Here is a 14,589-nt window from a genome sequence, read left to right as displayed (position 1 = left end):
GGGCAGTTATCAAGAAAACAAGCAACAAGAAGTGGTGATGAGGATACATTGCTGGTGGGACTGCAAATTGGTGCAACCAATGTGGAAAGCAGTATAGAGGGGCCTTAAAAAATTTGAAATGGAACCACCATTTGACCCAGCTATCTCACTCCTTGGTCTATACCCAAAGGACTTAAAAACAGCATACTACTGTAATGTAGCCACATCAGTGTTTATAGCAGCACAATTCAAAATAGCCAAACTGTGGAAGCAACCTAGATGCCCTTCAATAGATGAATGGATAAAGAAACTGTGGTATATATACACAGTGGACTATTACTGAGTAGTAAAAGAGAATAAAATTATGGCATTTGCAGATAAGTGGACGGAGTTAGAGAACATCTTGCTAAGCAAAGTAAGCCAATCTCAAAAAACCAAAGGCTGAATGTTTTCTCTGATAAGTGGATGCTAATCTATAATTGGGGGGGTGATAAGAGATGAGTGGAGGAACTTTGGGTTGGGTAAAGGGGAGGGGGGGGATGGGTTGGTTCATGGGAATAGGAAGGATGGTGGAATGAGATGGACATCATTACCCTAGGTACATGTCTGATCGCATGAATGGTATGACCCTACTTAGTGTACAACCAGAGAAGTGAAAAATCATGCTCTATTTGTGTACAATGAGTCAAAGAGCATTATGCTGCCATGTATACTAATTAGAAAAACTAAATAAATAATTTTTAAAAAAGAAGGTTCATGAGAGAACCAGTATGCTCACAAGCCCCAAGACATAATAGGATTGGGACTGTTAATTGTCATTACATCAAAGGGTGTGAGAGGATGGAACAGTTGACTGAAACTGGAGTCAAAAAGGGCCATTATATAAAGGAATTCAAGAAGAGAGGGATGGAGAAAGGATGAATGGGTCCAAGGGTAGAATTGGGTAGAAGGAATAACTTCTAATATTCTATAGCAGGACAAACAACAATAGTTGATGATAATAAAATAATTCAACATAGCTGCTAGAGAAGAATTTGAAAATGCCTAGCACGGAGAAATGAGTTGGAGGTAACACATAGTCCAGTTACCCTGATCTGGTCATTATACATTTGATTCATGTAGTGAAATGCCACATGGCACCCCATAAATATGTATAATTATTTCATGTCAATTAACATTTGATTTTTAAAAAAAGAAGACGATTGGCATTTGGTTAAGGGAAGCAGCTGGTCTATGCCACTCTCACCTTCCCTTCCCTCTCTGTTGATCTGCTGCAGGTGCCACCTCTTGACCCAACCCAACCATATGGTGGAACTCAAAGACGCTGGTTAAAGTTTCCTTGTAGTTCTGACTTCCAGGTCCCAGAATAAGAATAGAAGGTAGAGAATGCTTCAGGAGATACATCTATCCATTAATGATGGAAAGGAAGGTGAAAAACAGGCAGGGAGGCAGACAGTTCACCTTCTCATCACTAGCAGCTGATGTGACCTATGGAGTTCAGTGTCATATCTGGTGATTTGGAATGGATCATTTTCCTAATATTGCTTATTGTTAAAGTATCATCTATCTAAAAGAATGGCTTAAAGCCACAAAATGTTCTATATTACTTTACCTATTTTGGTAAGAAAGAGTATCAACCTCTAAGATTATGATGGATTAGAGTATGAATTTCTATGGACTTTAAAGCATAAGGTTTAAGGGCTAGATGCTGTGGTGCACACTTGTAATCCCAGTGAGCCTAGAGGCTAAGGCGGGAGGATCACAAGTTTGAGGCCAGCCTCAGCAACTTAGTGAGACTCTCTCTCAAATTAAAAAAAGAAAGTTACTGGGGATATAGCCCCTGGGTTCAACCTCCTGTACCACAAATAAATAAATAAGCAAATAAATAAATACCATTTAGAATTTTTTTAAAAAAACATAATATTTGAAATAGAATGTGGCATAAATTTTGGAATGTTTTTAAATTATATAGGTATTAATAAAATAGGACAAATAGAAAATGGCCCATTTTAATTCTTCTGTATTTAATATAATTTCCCTTGCTTTATGGATGCCAATAAATATTAATTGTATTCACAATTTATTTGCTACCTACTTCTAAAAAGAAAATTTATGAATATCCATTAACTTTAATGTTATAGGAACTTGTATTTTTGTTTTTAAATTATAAAGTAATGGCAATTTTTAATCTATCTTAACTGTTTAACTTTCTATTCAAAAGAAAAAGTAAAACTTTTAATAAATAAATGTAAGCCATTTATTTTCTTATTTTTTGTGTTTCATTGCTGTTTGTGCAATAGATGTGGTTTATTCCAATAACAAGTTAGAGCTCTTCATTATCTATCTAGTCAACTTAAAATTAACATCTCATCAAATTGGAAAATGGATGAGGAAATATGAAGAGATCAGTATTTCCAATACAAAGGTTCAAAATATATGCATTACAGATATATGAATAGTGTCTATAATCCATGTACCCAGATTTCAAAATAATAGTTGTTGCTAACTACTGTATGGTCCCTCAGCCCTTTGCAATGAAAAAATGAATCATAAATATGTATGCTCACAAAAATAATGCACATATATATACAGAGATACATGCATATACATATCTAATATATACGATATTTTTTTACCAATAATTTCTGCATCTGGTAGGGGTTGGAAGGTTATTATTTTTTCCTGGTTTACTTGGTTTTGCAATGATTGTCTTTTCAATACATATCTTTAAAAGATTTAACGCTTTTGAAAAGCTTAAAGAAATCCATGTCCTGTGACCTTAGTCATTTCTACAATCTGGTTCTAGCCTTGTTTTATATCTACACTACCTCCAGACTCAAACCCCCTAATGGCAACTGCTATACTCAAACTTACTGATTATCCATCTAAGGATTTTATTCCCACCTTGCTAAACGACTTTTCTCTGAAAACATTAAAATCAAACCATTTTAAGTCTCTAATCTTGATTTAGTTCTTTATAGACTTACAACCACTAAAAGAATCCTTGTTTTATAATATTTATATATACCAATGCTTTGCCAATTAAGTTTGATCTTATAGCAGTCTTTTAGAGTATATATATATATATATATATATATATATATATATATATATATTCTTTGTCTTTTTCAAATTATGTATATCTTTGTCTTTGTCAAATTTTATATATATATATATATATCTATATATATTTATATATATATATATTTATATATATTCTGTTCTCTTTCTTTTTAAATTTATCTCCTATACTTTCCACTCTAAGTGTTAAAGCAGAGTTTCTTACATGTAGTTGAAATTCAATAATAGTTATTGGTGTGAATTGATATTCTAGCACCTTAAGAAAAATTGCTCAGTAAAGATTATCAGTTAGAGTTTACAGAGCCAGAATTTTCAGTCAATGGAGATATATATATATTAAAAAACATAATTTTTCATGCCTAACTTTACAATAAATTTTTACAGGCGGTTCTTAAAACTAAACAGTGTCAAAACCTTCAAATAAACAATTCTTGGTGGCCCATTGTACTTGAAGAAGGTAATAAGTGACATGTTGACAAAAATCTGTACAAGACCCATGCATGGGGATGTTTATCCCTGGGTCGTCGAAATTATCTGTTTGCCTTGAAAAGATTGTGTCTTGATTTTCTTTATTCTAGTTCAAAGAATTTTCCAGACCAATATTTTTAAAGGTTTTAGCAGTATATAGACTAATAAGGTATTGTGTGTGATACTATTAATTAAGTCAGAGTTGTTCTCATTAAAATGGATTAAGTTCCAGAGAGCTCTCTTTGTCTAGTGCTGCCCTTGACATTATCTCTTCTATATCCTAAGACTCAAAAGAGCAGGGTTGGAAAGGAAGTGTAAGTTAATATCAGTATCATTCAGTGCTTTTGAAAAGTATCCAGACTCTGACAAAAGAGTACAGTGGGTTCAGGGTTGGATATAGGTCCCCTGCTCTAGACATATAACAATGCTAGATAGAACTATCCTATAAAAAGCCTTAGCAACAAGATGAAGATAAACATTGGCACAGTAGAAAGAGAAAATATAGATCAGCCCTTTACCCAGGCCTGCTGAAACAGAACAGAGAGGAACCAGGCTTCACACATAGTGGTAGCCAGAAATGAGGGGTTCTCTTTCAGCTCTAACTCATAAAATGAGTCTAAACTGAAGCTTCATGGAAAGCTGTAATCCTAAAGAGACTTGAGAAGAGGAAGCAAGCACATAAGAATTCAGTTTTAGGACAAGAAGTGAGTTTCCCAGTAGAGACAGAGGATATAAGTAAATGTATGCAGACTCACATCCAAGGGAGGAAGTTTGCAGAACCAGCTTGTCCTTGACAGTGCTCCTGAAGGACATCAATAAGGTATTTTTCTTCTGAAACAACCAAAGTTTTGTGAGCATAGCATCTCTAACCTATTAGTATTCTTGTCCCTTGAAGCCAGATCCATTAATGATCCACAGCAAGAATTCCTGGACATATAACTGTTCTTCCATGATGCATGGTCATGATGCTGTAAAGGAACAAGATTGTAGTACATTGAACTTCATTGTACGCCATCACTCAGATCTACTGGGTATCCAGTGACTACCCAAGAGTTAAGCCCCATTTGGAAGTTGAATATTAAAAGAAATTGCAGTCTTTGTCAAATTAATTATACTTAATATTAGAGACATTAGGAGAGGAAAAATCTACAAAGACATCTAGCTGACTCCTGAAATCAATTAAGACTTTATAGTGCATGCAATTTATGTGTAATACAGCATAGTTCTTGTATTGTTCTGCTTGGGCTACGATGACAAAATACCTCAGACTGGATGGCTTAAATAACAGAAATTTATTTTCTCACAATTCTGGAGGTTGGAAGGACCAAGATCAAGGAACTGGAAGGTATGAAGTCTCCTCTCCTTGGCTAGTAGGTGGCTGCCTTCTTGCTAGGTCCTCATATGACCTTTCTTCTATACATTCACATTCCTGGTATTTCTCTTCTTGTAAGGACATTCATATCATTGGATTAGGCTCTGATGATTTCACTTAACTTTAATTACCTCCTGAAAAGCCCCATCTCCAAATAAAATATCATTTTATTAAGAATTAGGAGTTCAACATCAATTGAGGGGAATATGCACAATTCAGTCTTAAAAAATATGTATTTGGGAAATTATTTTATTGACAAAATTTGGGGAGAAATTTTCAACTTAATGAAAATTAAAAAATTTAAAATACAGGTCTAGAAAAAAATGGACAGTGATATAATAAACGGTCTTATTATTTCATTAAGAGATATGCTTGGAAAAAATAAAGGCATGCTTATAATCAGGGTCATTATTCTTTATTTTAGCCAATAAGAGCTGTTCTAATGGAGCTCTGGTGTGCACCTCTTCTGACAGCTGTGTCCCTGCTCACCAGCGCTGTGACGGCTTTGCTGACTGCATGGATTTCCAAATTGATGAGTCTAGCTGTTCAGGTACTTCGTTTCCATTCAAATATTCTTTGTTGTATGAACCAATACCTTAACCTGCAGGTAGTATAAAAATATTAAAGGTTGACTTCCTAAATAATAGCAGTCATGGACTAATTGAATGTTTCTTTTCTTTTTGGGGTGTGGGGTACCAGGGATTGAATCCAGGGGTGCTTAATCCCAAACCACATCCCTAGCCCTATTTTATTTATTTTTTTAAATTTTGAAATGGGATTTGGTTAATTTGCTTAGGGTCTCACTAAGTTGCTGAGGCTGACCTCAAACTTTCGATTCTCCTGCCTCATCCTCCTGAGCTGCTGGGATTACAGACATGTTCCACTGCACCTAGCTAATTGAATTTCTGTGATTTGTTTTGGGGCAGGGAGGATATTGACCTTAAATGAAACTTTTTAAAAAATTAAAAACACATAATATAATGGACTCATGCTTGTTTCACACAGTATTCTCTAAAGAAAAGACTATGTAATTCTAATTCAATGTAATCTAATTTAAGAATGTTAGTATTTAATAATCTGAAAATTTCATGGTTTCTATAATAAAGAAATCCTATATAATCTAACATTATTAATTTTTAAGTAATTGTACTTTTCTTCTTCCTAAGAGCTACCTATTTACATGTTCTAGTCGTGTATTTTAAAGAAGATTTATCACACTTCAGATTAACTCTCATTTTTATTTCTTATGACCTTGAAGCACTTATGCAGAATGAGAGATGATAGTGTATATCAGTGATGATACTTTTATCAAAACTGCTTTGAAATTATCTAATTTATTATAGTCTATTGTTAACATCCCTCCTGAGTAATTTGATTTTTTATTTCATGAAGGATACATAAAATAACAGGGGCAATGTAATTCTGTCGCAACTAAAAGATAATAGAAATCAGTAATAAAAGATATATTCAATCTTAAGAGCTGTTGTAATGTGTAATGGAGCTCTGGCATGCACCTCTTCTAATAGCTGCATTCCAGCTCACCAACACTGTGGATAGTTTGGCTGTTCTTAAATAATCATAGCTCCTAAATAAAATGGAAATATTTTATGTCAAATATAGATAAAAATATATTTTCTCTTTCAGGAGAGGAGAAAAATAAATGACAAAAGCATGATATTATAATCAAATCATAGTGCAAAAAGGGTTTATTTTTTATAGCTATAAGCTAGTACTCAGCACTGAATTTTATGAGCATGATAGGAAATAAAGTGAGCAGATCTGGGGTCATAAAATATACAAAGATATTATGCAAAAACAATGCTCTTTGGCATTATTTCTGTATCAGGCATGCTTAGACTTCAGATAAGGTACCCAAAAGAAAATCTGTTTACTCTTTTAAAGAGTAAAAAAGCTAAAAGTGAGATACTCCTGTTCTTTTGAAACGATTAAAACACAGTACTGACATACCCAGAATTATTTACAAAAGGTAAGTTCATTTTTTTTACAACAGTCCTTTTTGAGCACAAGTCAAAACATGCTATGATTTATTATCTGCTTTGACATGATCTACCTTTAGAAATAGAGTCAGAAAAACAGAAGTCTTGCCACTTAAGCCGAGTGATAGGCAAGCTGTAGATAATACTAGAGGACATATTGTTGTTGCGCTGCCTGTTTCAGTCCAGAACCAATCACTTCCAGTTCATTTGTAGGTCATATTGACACAGCTCTTAGATTAGAGTAAAATAACGAATAAGTGAAACATAGGTTTCAGAAATAAAATCCATATTATATTGCATTTTCTCTATTTACATTTTTTATGCTTTAGGGTTTATCAATCAAATAGGATAACGTGCATACTTCTGTTTTTACAGATGCCTTTGAGACTCATCCATGCTAAAGTTTTGTCAGTGTACGTTGTATATTCTTCTTTCTTTCCAAACATCATATTCCTTTTAGGTAGTTCAGCATTTCATAGTGTTTTATGGGCCCCATCCTTACAGCATCCAGTAATCCCCATTGTGCTTACACAACACACCAAAAACATCTGGCTTCACCTACCTCAGGGTTTAGGACATTAAAAGACCATCAGGCTCAGTTAAGTATATTTCAGTGAATCCTGTCTGTTCCTAAGTTACATTGAAAAGGCAGATTATTTTCAAGTTTCAATGGCTTATAAAACAGGAAATTATTGACTAGAATTTGCCTGGCTAAACTTAAATGGGAAATGTTTCTCTAGTTATTTGCAGTGGTAGAGTTTAATAAAATTTATGCTAAGTTTATGCTCTAATTATGATAATCTTGCATTTGAAGGAGAATTAGAAAAAGGCATTAAAACTGGATGTGATAGTATACACCTATAATCCTAGCAACATGGGAGGCTGAGGCAGGAAGAGCACAACTTTGAGGCCAGCCTCAGCAATTTATCAAGGCTCTGTCTTAAAATAAAAAAAAATAAATAAAACGGGCTTGGGATGTAGCTCATTGGTAAAGCACCTTTGGTTTCAATTCCCAGTACACAAAAGCACAAAGAAGACATTAAAAATATAAAATTGTAGGATGGGATATTACAAATATAATCTCATATATGTAGCAATATATACTGATGGGGATGAGGATGAGGATGACAATATAGGTTAATAAAGTTTTAGAAGGGCTTAAAAAGAAAACAAAACTAAATCAGAAAATGTTCTCAGGCAAGTACCATGGAAGTTATTTCAAATTTCTAGACTCTGTAATCTCTCTTCCATTCCCTGTGCTGGGATTCAAGATGAAAAAATAATCTCTACCCACTTGGGAGCTGGCTTGCCTCTCAAGCACTTCTGGTGGGTACATAGGATCTGTAGGTCTCTTCAAACCTTATGCAGATTATTGTGTATGTGCATATTTATCTGTGACAGCAAGTAAATGTCCCATGACTCACAGGGTTTCCTGAGCATGTCATATTAAGAATCACATGCAGTTGAAATCCTGAACTAAATAGCGAAAAATTTGACATTTCTAGATGAATAAGATTTAGTTCTAGTCTAAATGGTTCTTTGCTATTTATATATAACTTATTAAATCAAACAAGTTATGTTGATTACTTGAAGCCTCAGTTTCCTGGTCTGTAAAATGAAAATGGTTATGACATATGCCACATAATGTTATGAGGATCAAGTGAGAGGGCACAATAATACTCTTCGTACAATCCTGACACATAGGAGGCATTCAATAAATTTGCATAGTGATATGATTATAATGTTAGGGGAGAGAGGAAAAGGAGAAGGAGAGGATGGAGACGGACAGAGGTAGTCATGAAATTAGGTTGTACAGGTAACAGAGAACCACTCCAACCAATGTATAGATGAATGAGAACAATTATTTAACACCTCATACATACCATCCACTAGTATAGAAATGTCACAAATAAACTTAGTTAATTGAGTTCCATTTTCCCAGAAGTCACTATAAAGAAGTCATATAATGTTTAATTTATACATGAAGAACCTGGGACTTAAAGGTCCCAAAGTCACACAACTCAAATTTGCTTGAGCCAGGTATCAGAGAGGGAAAATAAGGGCTCATATGATTCTCCATCTCCCCAAAAAACTTCCACATAAGGTCTCTGTATACATTAAGAGAAAACAAAATAGGTGCCTGGTTGCATATTTAAGCTTAGAAGTTACATTTGCTTTTAATATATGTGTTCCTGCATGCCCAAAGTGATATACCAGAATGGTAATAAATGTGAATTCTGCCCAGAATATTTCTGTGTAATCGATGTGAATTGTCTGGGCTTCTAGACACATGATCATAAAAACCAACTCAAGGGGAAACAAGTCAGTATGACTTTACTGTAGCAAAAAAGTCGTGATCTGTGCTAATTCTGATGCCACCCCCGTGGATTCCTACTTCTTATATACTAGAAAAAACTAACTGTTCATTACTAACTAGTCATATCCATTCCCTTCCCCATCCTCAATACTGGAAATTATTTTGAGAAAATTAAAGACAAAAATACTTTTACACCATCTCTTCATATTATGAATAAAGTACCTGAATATAAGATAGAAACATAAAAATTTCTTGCAGAAACAGTCTATAAGACTTTTGCCCTCCAAAACACCAGGATGCCCTCCTTATTTCAGTCAACATTTTGTTCTTTATTTGGTGCTCTGATGTACAGCACAAGAAAATGCCTTTAGATTCCCACACAATCATTCTGATATAAAGTAAGCCTATGTTTTACTCTCTCTAATCAAAGTAAAAATTAATGACCCTAGAAGAAAATGTGCAGCTGTGCTGTGCTTTATGTACTCTGATGCTTTGCAGTATCAGACACTTCGCTGCTTTTTCAATGGAACAAAACCATTGCTTAAGGAAGACTAAAAGTGTACTTAAGAAAAAAATAACCATAAAATGTTTTTCTAACAAGTTTTAGGTCTACTTGTGCTCCATCATATTGGCGGACTCTTTTTAGTTAAACCAGCTCATATCTTGTTTATGCAGGAAGTTTTATATTCTTCTATTCAATGGTGTATGCCTGGTGGAGGTTGCTCTTTACTCTTATTCTCAACACCCCACTTCTCTGATTAGTTAAATAAAGAAGATAGACAAAGGCCAAGATGGAAAATATACTCCTGGGAAAGCAAATTGCTAAAAGTTTTTGAAACCAAAAATCATACTAGACACATGACATTTCAGTTTTGACCTCGAATTTCCCTCTCTTCTGACTTCCTCTTTCCTAATGCCTCTGGTATCTCTTTCCACATGTTCAATGATTGGCTGGAAAATCTCTCAGAACACCTTTTCCTCCAATATTTAAGTCAGTGAATGTTGCCTGAATGGAATCTCTGTCTCTTTTCTTCACTTTTTTACTATACTTCATGATCAGTACCTTTTCTCTACTGAAGTAAATGGGTTTCTCTTTCTCTACTAAGGTTAGTCTATTTCCATAAAGACAACAATTATATCTGTGTGACTCCATGGTACTTAAAACTATGATCTCAAAATTATTTCAGGAGGGGTTGAAGCTGGAGCTCAGTGGTAGAGTGCTTGCCTAGCAAATGTGAGATCCTGAATTTGATCCCCAGCACACATAAAAATAAATCAATAAAATAAAGTTGTTGTGAAAAAAAAATTTGAAAAAAATGATTTGAGGAGCATTCCTAGAAATGAATGATATCTGGAAGGCAAAAGAAAGCATCTGAAGAGAATCTTCAGGTCTATATCTCTAACTGGTATTTCACCTGGGGTCACATATAGAGATTCCACTTCCACTTGGAAGTCCTTTGGGCATTTAAACCTAGCATCATCATTCCCTTTAAAAATCTTCCTTCTCTGGGGCTGGGATTATGGCTCAGCAGTAGAGTGCTCGTCTAGCACATATAAGGCCCTGGGTTCTATCTTCAGCACCACATAAAAATAAATAAAATAAAGGTATTGTATTCAACAACTTCTAAAAAATTAATATTTAAAACTTTTTTTAAAAAATCTTCCTTCTCCATAAATAACTCAGCTCAATGAATTAAAGCATCACTTGCCATTGGTACAGCCAAAAGTTTGAACACCGCCTTTGATTCTTCCAAATAGTCACCAAGATGTTACAATGACACCATTTAAATACTTCTTTAATTCCTACAGCTCTCACCCTCCACCCCTGCCCACTCTATTCAATTAGACAATCATAATTTCTTCCTAGATTGTTATAAGACTCTTAACAGAGCTCTTCAATTTCAATCTTGACCTTTCTGTTGACATAGCACACTCTAGGCAGAATTCTCTTTCTAAAGCATGAAGCCTGATGTTCCCCTTCTTAAAGTCCTAGTCTCACTTGAGTCTCCCTATGCTGGATTTTTGTTTCTCTGACCTTTTCTCATCACCTCTTCATATCATTAACAATCCAACCAGGCTGGACTTCCTCCAGTTCCTCCAACACATTACATGTTCTTCTGGAATGTCTTTAAGCATACATTTACACAAAAATATTCCTGCTAAATAAATGCCACTAATTCACCTCAGAAACCTTTTCTTACTCCTCAGATTTGACTGAGGTACTCTCCAGGGTGCCTCTGTCACCTTTGGTAAATCCATCCCAAGAGATTACTTTTCATACCATATTTTAATCCCTTCTTACGTTTTTTTTGCATCCTCTGTGAGGCTGGAATGTCAATGACAATAGAAACCATGACTATATATTTTTAAAATTGTATTTATTAAATGCACAGTAGGAATTATATATTTTTCTAAGAGTTTCAACAACCCTATAGATAAAACTAGATAGGAAATATTTTTAATTCTGTTTTATAGAGATAAACCTGAAACACAGAGAGATAAACTGTCTTCCTCAGTATATTACACATCTAATAAATTGAGCTGAGGTTCCAACTTAGGCAGTTGGCTCCAGTATCTGCAGCATTACCAGCCATTTTAAGCTGCCAATATTATTAATTATTACATTTCTGGTGCTTAGCTCAGTGCCAGACTTTCAAGACATACTCAGAATATTTTGTTGTATTAAAAATTAAAGATAGTGAAGGTTTTCACCCAGGTATTGGAGTTGAAATAGCCCAATAAAGAAGGAATGGTATCCTGCAAGAAAGAAGGTGTTAAAAAAAAAAGCCAGGAATTTCAAGTCAGGCTTTAAGAGAACAGGAAAATTGGCAGCTCTTAGTGGATCAGAATTGTGTAATGAGAATACAAGGAGGCAGTGTAAATGAATGCAGTATGAAGAGCTGAAAGTGCTAACTCTGTCCTCAGTAGAAGCAATGTGAAAATACTTAGCTTCTTTTTGACCCATTCGAAAACTGCCTTTGAAATAAGTGCTCATGCTAAACAAGAACTAGGGAGCAATGCAAGCAATGAAATAGATCATGGGGCAGGAAGGACTGACTTGAATTATGCCAGGTGCATGGAAAAAGATATATACATGCACATGAGTCATTTACTTTACCAAAAATCAAGGGTTCCCATGATAAGCATTAATCAGCCATGATATAGTGACTATTGTGTGGAATGAAAGAAATGTTCTAGTCAACAAAAGATTCCAGTATAATCACATCATGAAAATATATTCTAAATAGGTAGATTGTACCTAATGCAGTGGAGAAGAAGGTGCAGAGTCGTCTCACTCGGGCACATGAAGGACATGAACACACCCAGGACAGAAGAGCCCCCAATGAAATTTTAGGGGTGAGGCAATTACCCTAGAATTTTTTTGCTATTACCAACCTGGAAGCCATTTACTCTCAGAGATCAGGTTTAATGCAATAACTAACAGTTATATATAAATTATTTCCCAATAATATTTATAATTAACTGTATTATTTTTTGATGTTTCTTTTTAGAGTGTCCATTAAATTATTGCAAAAATGGTGGGATTTGTGTGGTGGAGAAAAGTGGTCCTATGTGTCGGTAAGGAATAGTCTTTTTTATAAATATTTATTGCAGCTGGCTTACTTATTTGAGGCTCTTATAATAGAATATCAATCAATATATGGTTATTTATAAAGTTATTAAGGTAAAAATAGTGACACTATTTGCATTTATGTATATGCACAAGAGAAAAAGAAGATGGGAGTGTATTTAAAAAATGTCAATGGTTTTATGTGATTTTGCATGCTTTCCAACATTTTCCAATATGTGAAATATCATTTTAATAATATTCATTATTCCTCATTTTGAATGTTTATATCAGGTTTTTAAAATATTTTTCTCTGATATGAGTATCCTCCTTTTGCAGATGAACTTGGCTTTATATCTCCTTTCTCACTATTTATTTTAAATTCCATTTTTCTCTTTTCTAACAACAAAGGATAAAATTAATTAATAAATAAGACCATTTTCTGGTTTAGGTAAAGGATGTTTGTAAGTAAAGTTAAGGTACAGATAAGGAATACATTTGCATACTCAATTCAAGAATAAACAAAAACAGGACTTGTGACTTCTTTTGGGAATTACTTATACTGCATATACAAGATTGCTTGATTTTTTTTCCCTCTAACCCTGTAGAGAATTGAGCAAAAAATGTTTCAGACTCCAAAGGAAATGATGCATATTCCATTATGTTTGTGTTTATGATTCTTTAATCTAGCAGGCCAATGGATATATTACTTTTCTTATTAGAAAACTGATTGAATGTTGATATTCAAATCATATCTTAAAGCAATGATTAATACCCATTTTAGTCCTTACATACTTCTGAGTCAACACTTTTTAAGAAAAGTAGTTTATTTCCCCAAAAAGTACCTTTGCCAATTAAAACAACAGCAATTTTATCATGAAATATATTTAGACCCAAGCTCTAACATAATTGAAACTGAGTTACTAATAGTTTTCTTGAGGTCTTTTGTCTCATTATGTAATTGATTTCACATCTCAATAAAATTATGTAAATTTTCCAGTATCAGTTCTGTGAAAATTAACTTATCCTAAACTATTACTTGATAAAAAAATGGGATGCATAATATTAGTCGCTATGATCTCCTGAAAAATATGGAGAATGATGTCACAAGTAGAAAATGTCACTTAATGTCAAATTTTTTAAAGAAAGAAATTTTGCATTTTTGTCCTCTAACCCTATCAGGCTGGTAAGCACAAAGATTTGAGAGAGTTTTAGCTAAGCAAGCAAAGGGCTTTGTATTCTTGACAACATCTTTATGAACTTAAATAAACTTTGGCCATTGAAATCCAAATGGCGAAAAACTGTTTTCTCTCAGATTAGAAACGTCTAGGGTTGGGGAGAAGATTTAACAGAGGAGATTGAAACTTAAGAAGGGAAATCAATGGAGCAAAATATAGGAAGGAATTCTCTACCAGGGAAGTCCATCGAATATTTTAGTGTATTATTTTTCAGAGCAAAGAAGACTTTTCAAAAAGCAAAATAGCTATGAAGACCATCATTATAAATGAATGTTTGCAATTAGTGCTATCTATAAATGTAGGAATGAAAACATAACCTTTGCAACTTTCCATAGTATCTTCATTTGAACTGTGCTTCTTTAAAATTGTGCAGTACAAATGTCATGTGTGTGTGTATCATAATACATTTTTTAAAGCAAATGGTAGTCTATAAGGCAAAAAGTAGAACATTTCGGCACCTAAGCCCTACTTGGTAGTATGATTTATATCCCCTTGAATATGGCCTTTTTCTCTTTACAAACAGGTGGACACACAAAAGTTCATGTGTTTTCAGAAATGTGAATTCTTCT

General features: G+C 34.0%; 1 protein-coding gene across 1 annotated transcript in view; it reads left to right on the top strand.

Moving 5' to 3' along the window:
• Malrd1 (MAM and LDL receptor class A domain containing 1) overlaps positions 1–14,589 on the top strand; it is a 670,952-nt gene that overhangs the window by 553,878 nt on the left and 102,485 nt on the right. Inside the window, exons 35-36 of the mRNA XM_046423053.1 lie at positions 5,325–5,450; positions 12,727–12,793. Of these exons, the coding sequence (XP_046279009.1) occupies positions 5,325–5,450; positions 12,727–12,793 (193 nt within the window). The remainder of the gene's footprint in view (positions 1–5,324; positions 5,451–12,726; positions 12,794–14,589) is intronic.

Source organism: Marmota monax, unplaced genomic scaffold (assembly GCF_021218885.2).
Source record: "Marmota monax isolate L192 unplaced genomic scaffold, Marmota_monax_Labrador192_F-V1.1 WCK01_AAM20220418_F8-fsc00098, whole genome shotgun sequence".
In the NCBI taxonomy this organism is placed as follows: Eukaryota; Metazoa; Chordata; class Mammalia; order Rodentia; family Sciuridae; genus Marmota; species Marmota monax.
Note: the sequence above shows the minus strand (reverse complement) of the source record. Positions and strands in the feature narration are given on the sequence as shown.